At 48.2% G+C, this 17647-nt stretch overlaps 1 protein-coding gene across 1 annotated transcript; it reads right to left on the bottom strand.

The window, feature by feature from the left end:
- Positions 1-4640: 4640 nt before the first annotated feature.
- LOC114071261 (prostate stem cell antigen-like) lies at positions 4641-7801 on the bottom strand. Its single transcript, XM_027909043.1, has 3 exons — positions 7699-7801; positions 6045-6152; positions 4641-4877 (listed from the first exon to the last, which is right to left on the bottom strand). The coding sequence occupies exons 1-3, from the start codon at positions 7748-7750 to the stop codon at positions 4666-4668; spliced, it is 372 nt and encodes a 123-aa protein (XP_027764844.1). The 5' UTR covers positions 7751-7801; the 3' UTR covers positions 4641-4665.
- Positions 7802-17647: the final 9846 nt, after the last annotated feature.

Genomic DNA, 17647 nt, shown 5'->3' with positions numbered 1-17647 from the left:
TGCAAGCTTATTTTTAGCCTCATTCTCTCCCTTGGCCCCATTAAAGCCGCTATCTGAGCATCTCTCAATGGATTGGGCCCCGATAACATCTGTACAAGGCAGAGGAATGGAAACACAGCGTGACTTGCCCCAGGCCACGAGGGAAATGTGGAGCACAGAGAGTGATTGCTGGTCCTTAAGTGTCAGATCACGTGGCCTCCCCACCCCACAAACTCTTTTAGAGCCAGTTTTTAATCAGCTGCCGCAAATTGGGGTGATTTCAGAGGAACTTGGGGATGTTTTTCAGGTGCTGGATGTGATTTCTAATGTGCTGTAGGAAGTGCTTTAAGGCCTCCCCTTCATTATCTCCACAGAGATGATGAATCTTAATTAATGCTCCCAGTGAAACCGTAGAATCTCACTTAGTTCCAGATCTACTGTCATGGGCAGGGACCCTTTCCCCTATCCCAGGTTGCTCTAAGCCCTGTCCAACCTGGCCTTGGACACTTCCAGGGATGGGGCAGCCACAGCTTCCCTGAGAATTCCATTCCAGCCCCTCCCCACCCTCCCAGGGAAGGATTTATTCCCAATATCTAATCCAAATCTCTCCTTTTGTACATTTAGGAATTGTGTATCACCACACAAGGAAATCTCAGCCTTTGGAAAAGTGCAGCTTGGGAAAAGAAAAAGAAAACTTTTTATTGTCCAGCTGTTTATTATTTTAATAAATGCACCATGGTTTAATCCTGGAGGAACAGAAATCTCTTGCATACATGGGAAACTGAGTTGTTTCAAGACCCTGTCCTCGATTTTAGGCCTTTTAGAAGTGTGGAAAGGACAGAAAAAAAGCTTATGAAGCTGCACAAGAAGGAAATTGGGCGAAAAACCACCCAGAGAATTCTTTGTCAGATAAATGTTTTGTGCTTGAGTGTCATGCAAAAAAAAACAGTTCTTGGGACTGGTTTTTCATCATTCAAAAAGTAAACTGTCCCTCAGCCAGGGCTTGCAGTGCTGTGTGGTGCCAGGGATCTGACAGAGGGTGCAGACCAGAGCAGGAGCCACCGAGTCCTGCTGATGTTTGTCAGGGGTTTACAAGGCAGAAGCTCTTGGGCAAACACCCCAGCCTCTTCCTGGTCCTGCCCTGGCCCAGCCCAGGTTCTGATCCTTGGCTGAGTCACTGATCTACCCCAGTTCAGCACCTCCTAACCCTTCCCTGAATTTAGAGGGTTGTTTTGGAGGCCGTTCTGTGGCTGACCTGGATGGAGAGTGAGGGTTTGTGCTCCTTGCAGAGCTGTGCCAGGGGGACCCACCAGTCAGGGGGGGTTTCCTGCCCTGTTCTTGGCTGTGTCTGTCCCAGTCAGGACCTCTCCCAGTTGCACCTTCTCTAAGCCATTTAACCACAGAATATGAGGAGTGGGAAGGGATCCACAGCCACAGAACCACAGAATGGTTTGGGTTGGAAGGGACCTCAAAGACCATCCAGTTCCCACCCCCTGCCATGGGCAGGGACACCTTCCACTAGCCCAGGTTGCTCCAACCTCTCCTGGGCAACCTGTGTCAGGGCCTCCCACTTACAGGGAACAATTTCTTCCCAATATCCAATTTAAACCTGTCCTGTGTCAGTTTGAAGCCGTTCCCCCTCGTCCTGTCCCTCCAGGCCCTTGTCCAAAATCCCTCTTCAGCTCTCTTGGAGCTCCTTAAGGTACTGAAAGGCCACAATAAGGTCTCCCCAGAGCCTTCTCCTCTCCAGGCTGACCAGCTCCAACTCTCTCAGCCTTTCCTCACAGGAGAGGTGTTCTCCAGCACCTGAAAACTCCAGTTACATAATCCCACGGGAGAATCACTCAGTGGTCAATCCTGGGCTCCTTCCAGGGTATGTTCAGAGAAGAAACTGGGAGGAGGAATCATCCCTTCAGCCTCTTAAGTGTGTAGACATCAAGTGTCAACCACCACAGGTCAAACCCCAGCCTCTGGCTCCTGCAGAAAACTCCTGAATTCTGTGCTCAAGATGTCATTGTCACGTGGGACCAGCATGCTAAACCAGAGCTGAGCAGCCCCTGTTCCTGCTCACCTGTCTTATATTTGGGGATGAATCCCCAAAATTCCTATCCCTGGAAGTGTCCAAGGCCAGGTTGGATGGGGCTCTGAGCAGCCTGGAACTGGAAGGTGTCCCTGCCCATGGCAGGGGGGTTGCAACTGGATGACCTTTAAGGTCCCTCCTGACCCAAACCCTTTTATGATTCCATGGATGTGTTTGACCTCTCCAGAGGTTGGGAGAAGCTCATCCAACATCCCTGGGGACTCCAGTGGCTCTGGCTCTGGGTAACATGCTTTGGCATTTAACTCCCAGTCTCCAGAAAGGACTGCTGTGGCCAAATTCCTTGTTGGGAAAGGGCCACTGGACGTGGGCAGGCCTGACTGCCTGGGAATTTCAACAGTGCAAGGACGTGATTCCCTGGAATGGGGAGTTCATGGAGCTGGTCATCCATGCAGACAACAGCCTGGCTGGGAGATGTGCAGCTGGATAAGCCCCTTTTCAGTGCTCTGACTCAGGAGGGTTGGAAAAGCTGGAATAAATCATCCCGTATCCTCTCACCACCAGTAACCAGATGGGACTCCTATAAACAAGGTGGTTCATGCCGGGTTTTCCTTCAGGGGAAACCCCTTCCCTGCTTCCTACAATTAGCAGCTTGTTAATGCCCTGCATCCCAAGGATTTACTGTACTTTCCTCTTTCACAACAGCGGGCATTGTCATTACCTTCTGCCATCCCACTGCCTGCATCCCACATGGAATGCTGGCCCTTGTCCCGTGGTTTTTGGGTCCCCCAGGTGACTCATCTCCGCTAGGGGGATGATTCTTTTTATTTAAAGATGACTCTGCACACCCTTTGAAGTTCCAGTAGTTCTTAAGGTGTGAGAGAGGAAAATGGGCCTCTTGGCCAATCTCCCTCTCCTTTTAATCCTCCTCCCAGTGCTGCCCTGACTTCTCAGCTCCTTCACTTCATGGTTCTTGTTGCTCCCACCCAGATCCATCTCCACACTCTTCTTTGCCTTTGTTTGTTGTATTTTATAAGGAAACCCTTCCTGATGCACTGGCCTTGACCAGAATGTTCTCTACCTTGTTTCTCAGGTCCCTTCCCATTTGTTTTGCTCAGAAAACCTAATTAAGAGTTTCTTTCTGGTCTTTTTGTACTTTCCCTGCTGCTTTTGTCAAAGGATCTCCCGGTGTAAGGTGGGAAAATAGAGGTTTATATCCATGAAATAAAACATCTGGAGAAGGCAAAGCATAATTTAGGGTTTGTAAGTGCACAGAGAAGCTGTAAGAGTATTTGAGAGAAATTAAACCCGTGAAGTTTACCTTGCTCTCAGACACCTCACTGGTACCAGGAGCCAAGAGGGTTTGAAGTGGTTTTCCACATATTTGAAGCTGGAGTGTTGGCACATTCCTTGCACCAGGAAAAGTGGGCGAAACATGATGTTTGTGTCAGTGCCAGGGGTTGTTCTAAGCCACTTCTTCATCAGATGTGAACTGAATCTACATGGGACAGGTGGAGACAGACAAACAAGGACTCTCAGGAGTGGGGAAAGATCATGGAATTCTGGAGTCACAGGATGGTTTGGGTTGGAAGGGAACTTATAATCATCTTAAAATCATCCCTGCCTGTGGGCAGGGACACCTTCCACCAATCCAGGTTGCCCCAAGCCCCGTCCAACCTGGCCTTGGACGCTTCCAGGGATCCAGGGGCAGCCACAGCTTCTCTGGGCAACCTGTGCCAGGGCCTCCCCACCCTCCTAGGGAAGAATTCCTTCCTTACATCCAATCTTAATCCACCCTCTTTCAACCTAAAGCCATTATCATGGATGAAGGAGGAAAATGCCCATTACAGGGAAGGGAATGAAGGACTGCGTGGGTATCTCATGACCTCAGCAAATCTGTTGGAAACACCAGTCTCACCCTCCTGCTCAGCACTCCTAATCCTGTCCTGGGCACCTCAGGAAGAGAGTAGTCAGCTCTGTGCTTTTCCCTAAACCCCCACTCCTGTTTTCCTCCATGTTTTCCCCAAACTTGCCTCCTCCTCATCCCTCACTGGCTGTGTTTCACCACGTGGGTGCTCCATCAAGGAGGGGGAAAATGGATCAACTGGTTCTCTCCACCAGATGGATGTGGCACCACTCCCTCCCCACCACCCTCTGGACCTCCATCCAGCCAGTTCTTAACCCAGCCAAGAATCCACCTTGTCCAAGCCGTTCCCAGGAGAATGCCGTGGAAAACTGCACCAAAGGCTTTACTGAAGCCCAGGCAGACACATCCACAGCCTCTCCCTCATCCTCTAGGTGGGATTCCTGCCCATACCAGGAGATCAGCTCACAAGGACCAAGGATGAAGAAGACCTTCCCACCCTGCAGTCGCTGCTGGGACAGAAACAGGGGGGCTGAGCGATGAACAGGCAACACTCCGACACTTGATTTGGAAACAAGTTTATTTGAGGTGCTTTGCAGGCAGCGTGAGCACGTATTTTCTGACCTGGCAGCGCTACAGCTTTGCAATGAAGGAGGAACCATCATCTGGCAGAGAGAGCCATCAGCTCCAAGCGTGCCGGGGCGCCCGACACACCGCGGCGCTCCTGCTTACAATTCTTGGGCGCTCCGAGACTTCCCCTGCTCGTGGGAGGCCTCTTGGCTCCTCACAGCTTGTTGTTCAGGAAGAGGCAGAGCAGGCCAGCTGCTACCCCTCCTGCCATCCCGTAGCTGGACCTGACGGAGCCCGCGGCGTTGGCGTTGCAGAAGTCGCTGCTGCAGCAGGACACGTTCCTGTTGCCCACGTTGAAGTCCTGGTAGGAGCTTTCACAGGACGAGTCACAGCCCTTGCTGATGATGCTGAAGAGCCCCACGACCCCTGGGAGGAAAGCAGGAGCGTCAGCACAAGGGCTCAGTGCGAGCCAAGCCTCTTGGAACTGAGGGATAATTCTGATCTGAGCTCGTTCCTTGGGAGCAAAGTCAGAGAATCCCAGAATGGGTTGGGTTGGAAGGGACCTGAAAGTTCATCTCATTCCAACCCCCTGCCATGGGCAGGGACACTAGCCCAGGTTGCTCCAAACCCCATCCAACCTGGCCTCGGACACTTTCAGGGATGGGAGACAGCCACAGCTTCTCTGGGAATTCTATTCCCAGAGAATATATTATATATACCCTTATATTAAGAATTTCTTCCCTCTGTCATTGTTAATCCCTATCCCACATATCTTTCTTTCAGCAGCCTTTCAAAACCCAGGAAACTCATCTGTGCCCACTTCAGATGGCAGAGTTGTTGTTTGATTTGGTTCTGAGAGGCACAGCCCAATTTTTTGGCCAGTTTCTGCTGTTTTCCGGCAGATTTTTGATCACTGTGAGATCCCCTGATCCTGTGCAATCTATTCCAGGCATCAGCTTTTTGCCATAGGCTATAAATAGAATCAAGTTTGTTATAGAGTGTGTTGGTTCTCCTGCCTGGGAATGTCATGAATTTACCCATTTCCCACCAGGACAATTCCTAGCAGAGGTGTCACATCCACTGCCTGACAGGGAGGAGTTTGAACATCTTATTGATGTCCCTGGGTCTAAGAGCAGCTGAGCTGTCACCAGAGATCTGGTGAGGGCAAACCAGCTCAGGAATGGGAGAATAAAATCCTGAAGACACACAGATGGCTCCATTCGGAGCTGGATGTAGGAGAAATCCTCTCAGTTTGCCTGAAATCACCCAAAATCAGCTCTCAACAACAGGGGTTTCACCAGACTCAGCCCCTCACATTTTAACTCGTGTTTGCAGGTATTTCAAAGCCATTTTAAACTTGATTATTGCCCTAGTAAGGAAATGATTTTGGGTAGTAGGAAAGAGAATTAAACCTAATTTTGTAACGGGTGAGGGACATTTGCACTCTGAGCTTTGAGCCCTGAATGCCCACCCCTGGTGTATCTGGACTAGGTGAGGTTGGACTGGACACCTGAGGCTGGGGACAAGTTTGGCTCCCAAATTCCAGCTGGGACATTTCCCCCCGCCGCCCATCCCTCCCTCCCTTTTACTTACGGATCACATCTGTCTTGCAAGTCGTGTCCTTGGCACCGCACGTCATCTTGGTCATACACTTGGAGTTGCTGAGCTGGGACTTGCAGCTGTAACATTGCAGAGAGGAACCTGCAAGAGGAATCAGAAGCCAAATAATGGAATGATAAAACTGTAGAATTACAGGAAAAGTTTGGGTTGGAAGGGACCTTCAAGGTCATCCAGTTCCAACCGTGCCGTGGGCAGGGACACTTTTCACTAGACCAGGTTGCTCATCCTGGAATATCTCAAGGGATGGGGGGATTTGGGCATCTCTGAGCAACCTGATCCAGTGTTTTATCTCTCTCATGGTAAAAAGTGTCCTCATTACAGGAGATCTGAATCCATCTTCTTTTAATTTTAAACAATTAGCCCTTGCAGACCCTCCTAAAAACGTTGTCTCCAGCCCTCCTGGAGCCCCTTTAGGCCCTGGAAGGGGCTCTCAGGTCTCCCTGGAGTTTCCCTTCTCCAGGCTGGACATTCCCATTTTTTTTTGGGTGGAGAATAACACACCTGCCTGAGGTGAGAGTCATGTTTTGCAGGTGCTGAAGATATTCCAGATGTGGGCAGGGCAGGGAGGGAGCAAAGAGAGATCAGAGCTAAAGCTGGGCTTGAAGAGAATCCCAGGATGGATTGAGTTGGAATGGATTTTATATATATATGGACATTTTATACATGGACTTTTAAAATATATGTATATGGAATTTATAAATATATATATGGACTATATGTGGATAAAATATCTATATTTTAATATAGATATTTATCGACTTTAGATGGATATATGAACTTTACATATATATGGACTTTAGATATATATGGACTTCATATATATGGACTTTAGATATATATGGACTTTACAGAATTTATAGATATATATATATATGGAATTTATAAATATGGATTTTATAAATATGGATTATATATATATATATATATATATATATATATGGACTTTAGTCCCATGACCACCTCACTTGTCTTGTGAATCCCCCAAATCACTACCCTAATGCCTAAAATCCTAATTTAGGAAGAGGATTTCCAGTATTTACAGAAAAGCCTTGAGTAGAAATCAGGGTTTTTCAGGGCAGGAACAAGAAGGGGCTCGAGGCACTTGGTCCCCCTCTGGCCGAGCTGTTCTGGTGTGAATGACTGACACTGTGACCAAATTCCACCCATCCTGTCTATCAAATAACACACCAGGACATCCTCCTTTTTCCTGCCCTGCTAAAATCCCCACTAGCAGCATCAGAGGCGGCTTTTGAAACCAAGAGGCAGAAAGAGAAGAAGTTGGAAGGAAACTCACCTTTGCAGAAACGTCGCACTTTGGAAAGCCCGGGGAGCAGAAAAATAATCCTCCCGCCCCTCTTAACCCCCTCCCTTCCCTTCCCAATGATATGATCTGGTTTAAACACAACTTGGGCTTCAATTAGTTCGGTTTTGTGGAGGATTTATCCCTCCTGGAAGCTGCTCTGGGATGGCACCACGGCCGAGGTGGAACTACACATTCTTTTTTTTTTTTTATTTTTTTCCCTGTCAAAAAGCAAATTTCCTTGGGATGAGGAAAAATTCCCCCTCCCTCCCTTCCAAATCCCACCACGAGGCTGGGGATGCAGGGGATGCAGGGCGGGTGCCTTACCTGAGCGCAGGCACAGGAGGGCTCCCAGCAGGAGCACGAGGAGAACCTTCATCGTGGGACTGATTGGAGCTGGGCAGGGGCTGATCCCTGGCCAGGGCACCTTAAATACCTGGGCAGGCGCAGGTGTGGCATGCCCAGAAGGGCATCATCCTTCCAGGCCACCCGAGATCTCTCTCCGCTCGCTCTGCCCGGAGGGAGGGGTTGGCTCCGTGGGGCTGAGATTTGTGTCGAGGTGCCTCTCTCCTCCCTCCTCCCTTCCCCTCTCGCAGCTCCCCCGCAGCCCCCGCACCCCCCTCCCCGCCCCGTCCCCTCGGGCCAAGCGGCCACGCGAGTGGAAAAAGCCCCAAATTCTTGCGGACAAGGACGGCCTTCTGAGTTTCTTTCCCCCGAGCCAGCGGGGCTGCCTGGGAAACGAGGCTCTCCCACCCCCACGGCCGCCCTGAGTGGGGCCTTTGTGTTTAAAGCAGGGACAAAAAGTTCTTTTAATAAACAACTCCAGCTATTTATCGGCGCGTGTGAGCGACGCTCATGTGATAACAAGGTATGTGGTGGCGAGGTATGCGGAGAAATGAAAGTTCATCGGCTTTTGCCGGGTCGTTCCAGGAGCTTTTCGAGGTGCTCGTTCCCATGTATTGTCCGTTTTCTGGTAAAAAAAGCAGTGGGCAATTCTAAATTTTTATTAATTTTGTTCATGTTGTTATTTTTTATTTTATTAATTTATTATAATTTTGTTGACATTTAATGTTTATTAATTTTATTTTTATTAATTTTGATATTTTTATTAATGTTATTAATTCTATTATTTTTGTGGAATTTTAATTTTTATTAATTTTATTAATTTTGTTATTTTGATACTTTCCCAAAATTATTGTTTTTTATTAATTTTATTAAATTCGCAGACATTTTTCATTAATTTTATTAATTTTGTTATTTTTATTAATGTAATTAATTTTGTTATTTTTGCTGATTTTTAATTTTCATTAATGTTATCAATTTGTTATTTTGCTAATTTCCCACATGCATTAATTTTTACCAATTTATTACTTTTGTCATCTTTGTCGATTTTTAATTTTTATTAATTTTATTAATTTGTTATTTCGTTAATTTTCCAGATTTATTACTTTTTATTACTTTATTAATTTTGCTTTTACATTTTTGATTTTTTAACTTTTCATTCATTTTATTAATTTTATTAATTTTATTTTTTGTTATTTTTGTTAATGTTATAAATTTATTAATTTTTATTAATATTAATAAATTTGACTGATTTTTATGTGTGCTGAAACCAGAGGGACTTTCCGGTGGTTTCGGTGACACTTTCACTGCGCTGTGACACCCATCCCTTTGTGTGCCCGTCCCTCTGCCTGGCACAGGTCTGGCATGTTCCTGACACTTGACTCGCATCACATGTCGTGTCAACAGCCCGGGCTTGTCACAAAAATGCCACTTCTGATCACAGAGAGGGTGAGTGGAGCCACATTCCAGCCTCGAGTGGCTGTTTGCTCCGGTGGGTTGTCCCGAGTCCTCTCCCATTCCTCCCATCCTGTGACCACTTCTCAGGACGTGCCAGGGGAGAAGAAAACAGGTTATTTTTTTTCTAAATTCAATGCTTAATTTAGTGGGTTTTTTCCTTCAGGGACTCGCTCCAGGACACTTCCCAAATTTCAGATTGTTGGGGGATCGTTGTCCTCCACCAGCAGCTGTGGGATGACTGATGGGGGGTCAGCTGGACTAAAACTTCTGCCCTGATTTACACCAGTGGAGAATCCAGTGCTGGACATGATTTTACAATCCCCACTTCCCCTGTGGGGATCTTCAGGACTTCCACTTGGACTCTCCTGTGTAAAAAAATACCTGAAAAACCAGCCCAACACCTTCTTTTTGTGTCTGTTGACTTCTACTTCCTCAGATTTTTGCAGAGCACCTCATTTGTAGCCAATTTTATGGATTAAAGATAAGGCAACACGTTCTCAGACTGGTTTTCCTCATTCAGGGCTATTTAAGGCTATTTTTCCTCTTTTTAATCCCTTATGATTTTCCCTGTAGGGTTTGAGTCTTTATTAGGGAAGAACAGGGCAAGGGGGCAAAACAAAACCTCCCCATCAAGTCCATCCAGGCCTTGAATTAAATATTTTTTTTCCTTCAAAAAACCTCATGGATGAGGAAGTTGGAGAGCTCTTTTCATCTTCAGTAGCTTCATTTTCTGTCAGTCAAGCTCTCCTAGACCTATTATTTTTGTTATTTTTTTCAGCATTAAAAAGGGTTTCCAGCAAAGAAAAGAACTTGTGGAGCTGTGAAAGAGAAACTCTGAGCTAAGAGCTTGTCAATCCTCCAGTCCTGCCGTGGGAGATCCCGGAAATTCCTGTATCCTTGGAGAAACTGTTGATTCTCAGTGTTTTTTGGAAGGTTTAAAGTGCAGTTCCTGCCCGACTCCTGAAGATGGCAAACGTGTCCCGTTAGAATTCCACACCCGTAAACAGGCAGTTGTCCATAGGACCGCGTGTGTATCCCGTCACTTTTATTTTCCCGAGGTCATAAAATCCCCAATTATTCTGCTTTCGTGGCAAAACCCATCCATTTCCCGTGGGAATCTACTGATGTCAACAAATCACTCGGGTTTGGGTTGTGGGTTTTTTTGTTTTTTGTTTTTTTTTTTTTTTTAAACCTATTTTATGTTGTCACTGCAGATTCCTGATGGATATAGATCTAGAGATCCCTGTTTGAGAAGGAGGGAAACAGGGCTGGATTGTCTGCCCTGTCCCTGGTGTCAGGCTGGGAAGATGGTGACGGCTCATGGTACAGAGTGTGGTGTCATGGACTGTGCTGAGGTGCAGGAATGAGCTGGAAAGTTGAGGATAAAATGGGCAATAAGTGCCAGGGAAATCTGGACAGAGAAACTGGGGATCTCCAAAGGCAAAAGGAAGTTGCTCCAAATTCCTGGGCTGTGACAACCACTTGGTGAAGTCACCTGAAGAGGCTGGAGGGAAGCCTGGAAGATGACAGAGAGCTTAGAAACATGGAATGGTTTGGATTGGGAAGGACCTTAAAGGTCATCTCATTCCAACCCCCTGCCATGGGCAGGGACACCTCCCACTGTCCCAGGTTGCTCCAAATCCCATCCAGCCTGGCCTTGGACACTTCCAGGGATGGAGCAGCCACAGCTTCTCTGGGCAACCTGTGCCAGGCCCCTCATCACCCTCACAGGGAAGGATTTCTTCCTGATATTCCGGGTAAATTTAACCTCTTCCAGTCTGAAGCCATTCCCTGTGTCCTGTCACTCCAGACCCTCACCAAAACTCTCTCCAGCTTCCTTTGGCCACATGGAGAACAAAACCCACTTGTGATCAGATACAAGGTTAGAAAAGGGAATCCAGGACCAGCCGCTCTGTTTCCTCCTGACTCCTACATATCCATCCACCCCTCTCTGAACGTCTCTCTATATATCTACTCATTTTGAAATCCTTCTCTCCCCTTGTCTCTCCATCTGTGTTCCTGCCCATCCAATCCCATGCCTCGTTTAGGATCCAAGCTTCTCTCCTTCCACACATCCTGATGGGATTTGTTCTATTCCCACTGAGTGACTCATCCTCCTTTATTCCCCACCCATCCCAATTTGGGACAGCTGGATGTTCCTGAGGCTGTGTTCCCAGGAACAAAGTGGCTTGTGCAACTATTAGAAATTCCCATTTCCAAGCCTAAAACTGGTCACTAAAATCCCTCGTCTGACATCTCACATCCCCACAGCCTGAGTAGGTTTTTTGGACAGCATCAGCTCACTGGACATGCACCAAACACCGGCCAGGAGTGGAAAATCCAGTGAGATTCCATTGTAACTCCACACAGCTGCTTCAGGACATCCTGGAAAAGCAAAACCCCCACGGCAGGTGGTTGGGCTGGATGATCTTCAAGGTCCCTTCCCACCCAAACCATCCTGTGATTCCATGGAAAGGCCACAGCATGTCCCCTTTCTCATCCAGCTGTTTTCCACTCTCCTGTGCACAGGGATAAGGCTGGGCCAGCAGCTGGAAACACAATTCCTGCAGCTCCAGGGCTTCCCTGGGAGCAAAGAGAAGCTCCAGCTGCTACATCTGGAGATGCTTAAAGCTGCTCCACATCACAGTCCAGCTCAGACTACAAGGATTTGTATCCAGATTTGCTGTTTCAGAGAAGCTTCAGAGAACACGGAGACAAGGCTGGGATTCCTGAGGCATCTTCCAGAGTCCAGAACAGAACACTGGAAAGATAGAGAAAGGTGTCTGGATCTCTGTCATGGGCTGCTGAGTGACCTTTGGCTCATGCCTTCCCTTTTTTGTGCCTCTTCTTCCTCTGATGGCTTGGGATTCCTGCATCACCAGGGAAATTTTGGGGATCTGTGGGCGCTCACAGGTGCCACCAGGGGGTTAGATAAAGGTTAAACAAAGCAAAAAGCATCGTTTGACCTTGAGTATTCCCACAGGGATACAGGCACAGACCCGGACATCCAGCTATTCCCGTTCGGAATTTCTGATTTTGGGAGCCAGCCTGACCAGCCCTGGAGAAAAAAAAAAAAAAAAAAATCACCTTCACATCCCAACCTCCTTCATTCTTGCTGACAACCACGAAATCAATGCAACGCTGCAAAATGAATCCCAGCACGGCGCTGATCTTGTCTGCAGAGCGAAGATTCCGCGGAGAGGATCCCGAAGGCTGCAGGGGTTGGAGATCTCCGTAGGATGGTGCTGTTGCCACATCATTGCACGAACCCCCTCCCGGAGCGTGGGAGCGGCGCAGACTGTTTGTTTAAATAATCCCGGCGACTTTCAGAGCATCAAAAAACGCATTTGACTTTTTTTTTTTTTTTTGGTTATTTTGCTAATTGCTGAGCTCTTCTGCTTGTGAGAGGCTCGAGGTGCGGGATCCCTGCCAGCTCCGGCTGCCGACGCCGCGCTCTTCTCGGAGTTGTTCGCTGGGGAAAAAAAAGGAGGGCATTTTTCCTTCACCTACGCTTTGGGATGGAGTGGGGAGTGGGGAGAGCAGCCTGGGATTGACCACAAAGCGGTTCTGTGCTTGCTGTGCCCTCACAAAACACTCTCTGACCCCCTCACATTCCAGGAGTTGCAGCTTCCCCTGTAGAGATGTTGCAAAAGGGGGAGTTTGAAATACAGGGAGAAAATGTGACATTCCTGAGATCCCAGAATCACCTGGGTTGGAAAAGACCCCTGAGGCCATCGAGTCCCACCCGTGCCCCAATCCCACCTTGGCAACCAGCCCTTGGCACCAAGTGCCACGTCCAGGCTCTGCTTCAGCACCCCCAGGGACGGGAACTCCACCCCCTCCCTGGGCAGCCCATCCCAAGGACTGATCCCTCTCCCTGGAAAGAATTTCTTCCTGATATCCAACCTAAACCTCCCCTGGCACAGCTCAGGGCTGTGTCCCCTTGTCCTGGGAGCAAACCTGATCCCCCCTGGCTCCCCCCTCCTGTCAGGGGGTTTTGGAGAGTGCTGAGGTGTCCTCTGAGCCTCCTCCTCTCCAGGCTGAGCCCCCCCAGCTCCCTCAGCCTCTCCTCATGGGAATTGTGCTCCAGACCCTTCACACAACAGGGCAACACCAGATCTCAAACCATGGACCCTCAAACCCCTTTGTTGCTTCCTATTCTATGACCTTTTCCTTCCATCAGGAAAATTATTTCACTTATCTTGCCCTTACAGGAACCCACAGGATACTGGAGGGGAAGAACCTGAGACTTCCAGTCCTGCTGCTGCAGGTGGAACCACAGGATCAAAGAATCATAGAGTGGTTTGAGTTGGAAAGGTCCTTCAAATTCATCCAGTTCCACCTCCCTGCCATGGGCAGGGACGCTTTCCACTATCCCAGGTTGCTCCAAGCCCCATCCAACCTGGCCTTGGACACTGCCAGGGGTAGAAAAGGGTGGATCTGGTCCCTGGAAAAAACCAAGCCCGCTGCTCCTCATGTGGCCATGGCTGCATCATCTCCTGGCCGCTTATGGTCCCTCCTTTCCCAAAGAATCTTGGAATCATTAGGGCTGGAAAAGCCCTCTGAGATCATTCAGTCCAGCACTGCCAAGGCCACCGTTAAACATGTCCCCAAGTGCCACATCCAACATGTTTTTTAAATCCCTCCAGGGGGGGTGACTCCACCACTGCCCCGGACTGCCTGTCTCAAAGCTTAACAAACCCTTTTGGTGATGAAATTTTCCCTAATACCCAAACTAAACCTCCCCTGGTGCAACTTGAGGCTGTTTCCTCATATTATCACTTGTTATCTGTGAGAAGAGAACGATTCCCACCTTAGGTGGGCTTTGGACCTTCTAATTTTCTCCTTGCATGACCTCATGACATCCTTGTAGTCCTCCTGAGTTGTCTGCCCTTCACCCAGAGCTCATAAAATCTCCTTTTTTGTCCTTTCTGCCCTTAGTTTGAGGTCAATACCTGGGGGTGGTCGTGCTTCTCCTGCTTTATTAAAATTTAGGGAAGAAACTTTGGGCTCCTGATCTTACATGAGGGGAAAGCATTTTCTTGAGGGGGAAAAAGCCACTTGACAGGTCTCTTCGGTGACTGGCTTGTGAATTTGTTGACAAAGTATTGGCAAATAGGATTTTGTGGACCAAGAAACTCTCTGGACAAAAATAATAAAGCCATTTGAAGTCCAGGCTGGATTTTGGGAATAAAAACCCAGGCAGAGAGAAGGAGATCAGACTGGACTGGTGAGTCTCCACTGGCCAGGACATGAAATTAAGATGCAGGAAGATACAGGATCAGCCTTTTTTAGGTGGTGTTTCCTTTGCTCGAGCAGCTGCTCTATTCCCAGGGACTGGAATTCAGGCTGCACTTGCCTTTGTGCCTCTGCTTAGAACTGTTCCACTCGGTGTTAACTAATTACAGACTAATTGGGCCGGGGAGATGCCATGTCGTGAAGCAATTTGGTTTTGATGAATTGGCAAAAATCTTACAGAAACCATTTCATTAGAAAAGTTTTTTGATGTTTTGTGGTTTGTTTTTTTTTTTCCCCTCCCTGGCTGCTTTATCAAATGCTCCAATGCTTAGGACAGCAGAAGATGAGTGGGACAAACCGGGGAGAGATAATGGCAATTCTGATTAATATCTGTCATTTCCTCCTGTTTTAACCCCTGAGCTGGAAAATCAATTTGAAAAATCAAGCGTCTTGAAGTTGTTATGAAGTTGATAATTCGACAGGGCAAGGGGGAATGGGCTTTAAGCTGAAAGAGAGGAGATTTAGGTTGGATAGAAGGAAGGAATTCTTCCCTGGGAGGGTGGGAAGGCCCTGGCGCAGGTTGCCCAGAGAAGTTGTGGATTCCCATCCCTGGAAGTGTCCAAGGCCAGGTTGGACAGAGCTTGGAGCAACCTGGGATAATGAGAGGAGTCCCTGCCCATGGCAGAAGGTGGAATAAATGATCTTGAAGGTCCCTTCCAGCCCAAACCATTCCATGATTCCATGGTAAATACTGTGTTTATAATGTCTCTTAAGAGAGGACTTTAGTCTACCTTTATATCCTATTTTAAGTCCTGGCCAGGAGGCTCTTTGGGGAGCAGCACCAAGAGAACAAAATTGTTTCTAACTCCAAGTGTTGCCCTCCCGTCCTGGCAGCATTAAAATAATGAAATTAATCAATATAGACTAGAAAATAATTATCATTGCGCTCTAATTCATTGACTCTGAATTTCCTCCCGTGTCAGGCACTAACAAAGAGCTCACCTGACTCCACTGGGGTGTTGAATCTGGTCAGACCACCCTGTGCCCAGGGGACATCTGGTCAGGAGAGTTTGGGGTGTTGTCTAACTTATCCCAGTGGATAACTTGGCCTTGAACCCACTTCCAGGGATTGGCAGACACAGCTTCTCTGGGAATTCCATTCCAGCCCCTCACCACCCTCACAGGAAAGAATTCCTTCCCAATATCCCATCTCTCCTTGCCCTCTGGCTGTGGGAAGCCGTTCCCTGTGTCCTGTCCCTCCATCCCTTGTCCCCAGTCCCTCTCCAGCTCTCCTGGAGCCCCTTCAGGCCCTGGAAGGGGCTCTCAGGTCTCCCTGGATCCTTCCCTTCTCCAGGCTGGACATTCCCAACTCTCCCAGCCTGGCTCCAGAGCAGAGGAGCTCCAGCCTTTGGAGCATCTCTGAACTCACTCCAACATCTCCACAATCCTTCTGATGTTGTGGAACTCAGAGCTGGACGCAGAGCTCCGGGAGGGATCTCACAAGGTCAGAGCAGAGGGAGAGAATCACCTCCCTCAACCCGAAATCCTGAAATTTTTCCGAACTAATGAATCTTAACTTCCCCTTCCCCTGTACCCTCAGTCCTCCAAGCTCCCAGCTCCCTGTTCCTGCGTCATCACCTGCCTTTGGGCTCCCTCCCATGATTCCTTCCCCTTTGGCTGAGCCGAAGGCATCAGCAGGGGATGGATTTTCCTGCTGTCCAGCTGGGTGTTGCTTCTAAGAGTGGCCGAGGAGCTGCAATCCTCTGGTGGGACCACCCATTTTGGTGTTTCTCCTCAGTCTGACCGACTTTCACAAAACTGAGAGCGTGTCCAGACCTTTGAGAAGTTTCTCCTTGTTGGACCTTGGGAAGGGTGATGACCAGTCAGATCCATGGGCAGGTGGACAGAGGGATGGACAGGAATGGAACTGCACAAGCCAGGTGGAGACTTACAGAACTGCAGGAACACCCTCCAGACACGAACAACAACAAGACAAAGATGAAACCGTTGCAGAAAATGTCGAGAATTCCAAGAAAATATCAAGGATGGTATAATTGCTGGCCAGGGAGTAGATAAAGAGGGAGCAGGAAAGGTGTTCTTCCCCTGTGGGACACAAAGCTGCGTGGATAAATAAAAGCAGGAGTTCAGGGACAGCCTGTTCCTCCCGTTCTGATGGATCACATTGGATGGACCTTGGCTAATTTGTCTTCCCTGCACAAAGCAAGGTCGTTTGCTCTCAGGGGCATCGCAGCCTGCCTTGAATTAATTTTCTATTAATTACTGGAATGATTTGAGCAGGGATAAGCAGAAGTTATTTTTAGCAGTAGGACTGATTGGAGAGAAGTACCTGGGGAAGTTGTGGGGCTCCTGCTGCTTGGGAAAGGGAGAAGAGTCATTCCCAGTCGGACCAAAGTGTCCATCTGGCTCGTGTGGCCCCTCTGACATTGGCCCTTGGTGGCTGCACGGGGAAAGTGAAACTTTTCATCCAAATTCCATCCCAGGAAGTGTCCAAGGCCAGGTTGGACAGAGCTTGGAGCAACCTGGGATAGTGGGAGTTGTCCCTGCCCATGGCATGGGGTGGAACTGGATGATCTTTAAGGTCCCTTCCAACCCAAACCGTTCCATAATTCTATGATTATAAGCCAGAAAAAGGCTGTTTCCTTCCACAGCATCTCCCTAATTTTGGCTGCCTGTGGCATTGTGGCATCCAGACCATCCTGCTTTCCCAGGAAAGGCTTGTCTTTACGGATTTCTCCCACCGTTTCTCAGCCTTCTGTGGGTTTTGGTGCCGAATCAGGACCTGCCAAACCCTGGCCCATTTTCAGCCTCATGTCTTTGCCTTCCAAGATGAAACAACCTCAGGATTTTGCTTTTTCCTCCATGGCCACATTTTCTGGTCCTGGTGGGTTTTACTTCTCCCTGGATCATGTCCAACAGGTCCATCTCCTCGCTGAGGTTTTCACCTCAAGGCTGGAAGCCTTTTTGGCGGCGGGGTTGTTGCCAAAGGGGAGGAATTGCTCTCAGCACAGGGCCAGAGGGGTGAACATAAATCCTGCAGGAATTCAGGCAGTTCTGCTCTTCCCCTCTAGTCATTTATTTCTAAAGCCAGGACAACCTGTTTAAAAATTCCAAAGTGCCCAAACATCTGCTTGGAAAAGCTCCTCTTAATCATTTAAATACCCTTGGACGTGTTTTTACTTGGTTTGGTTTGGTTTAGGTCTATTTTTGAATTGCTATT

The sequence above is a fragment of the Empidonax traillii genome, unplaced genomic scaffold (assembly GCF_003031625.1).
Source record: "Empidonax traillii isolate 1590-97213 ecotype Southwest subspecies unplaced genomic scaffold, ASM303162v1 scaffold1931:size48664, whole genome shotgun sequence".
In the NCBI taxonomy this organism is placed as follows: Eukaryota; Metazoa; Chordata; class Aves; order Passeriformes; family Tyrannidae; genus Empidonax; species Empidonax traillii.
This window is presented reverse-complemented; position numbering and strand designations above follow the sequence as displayed.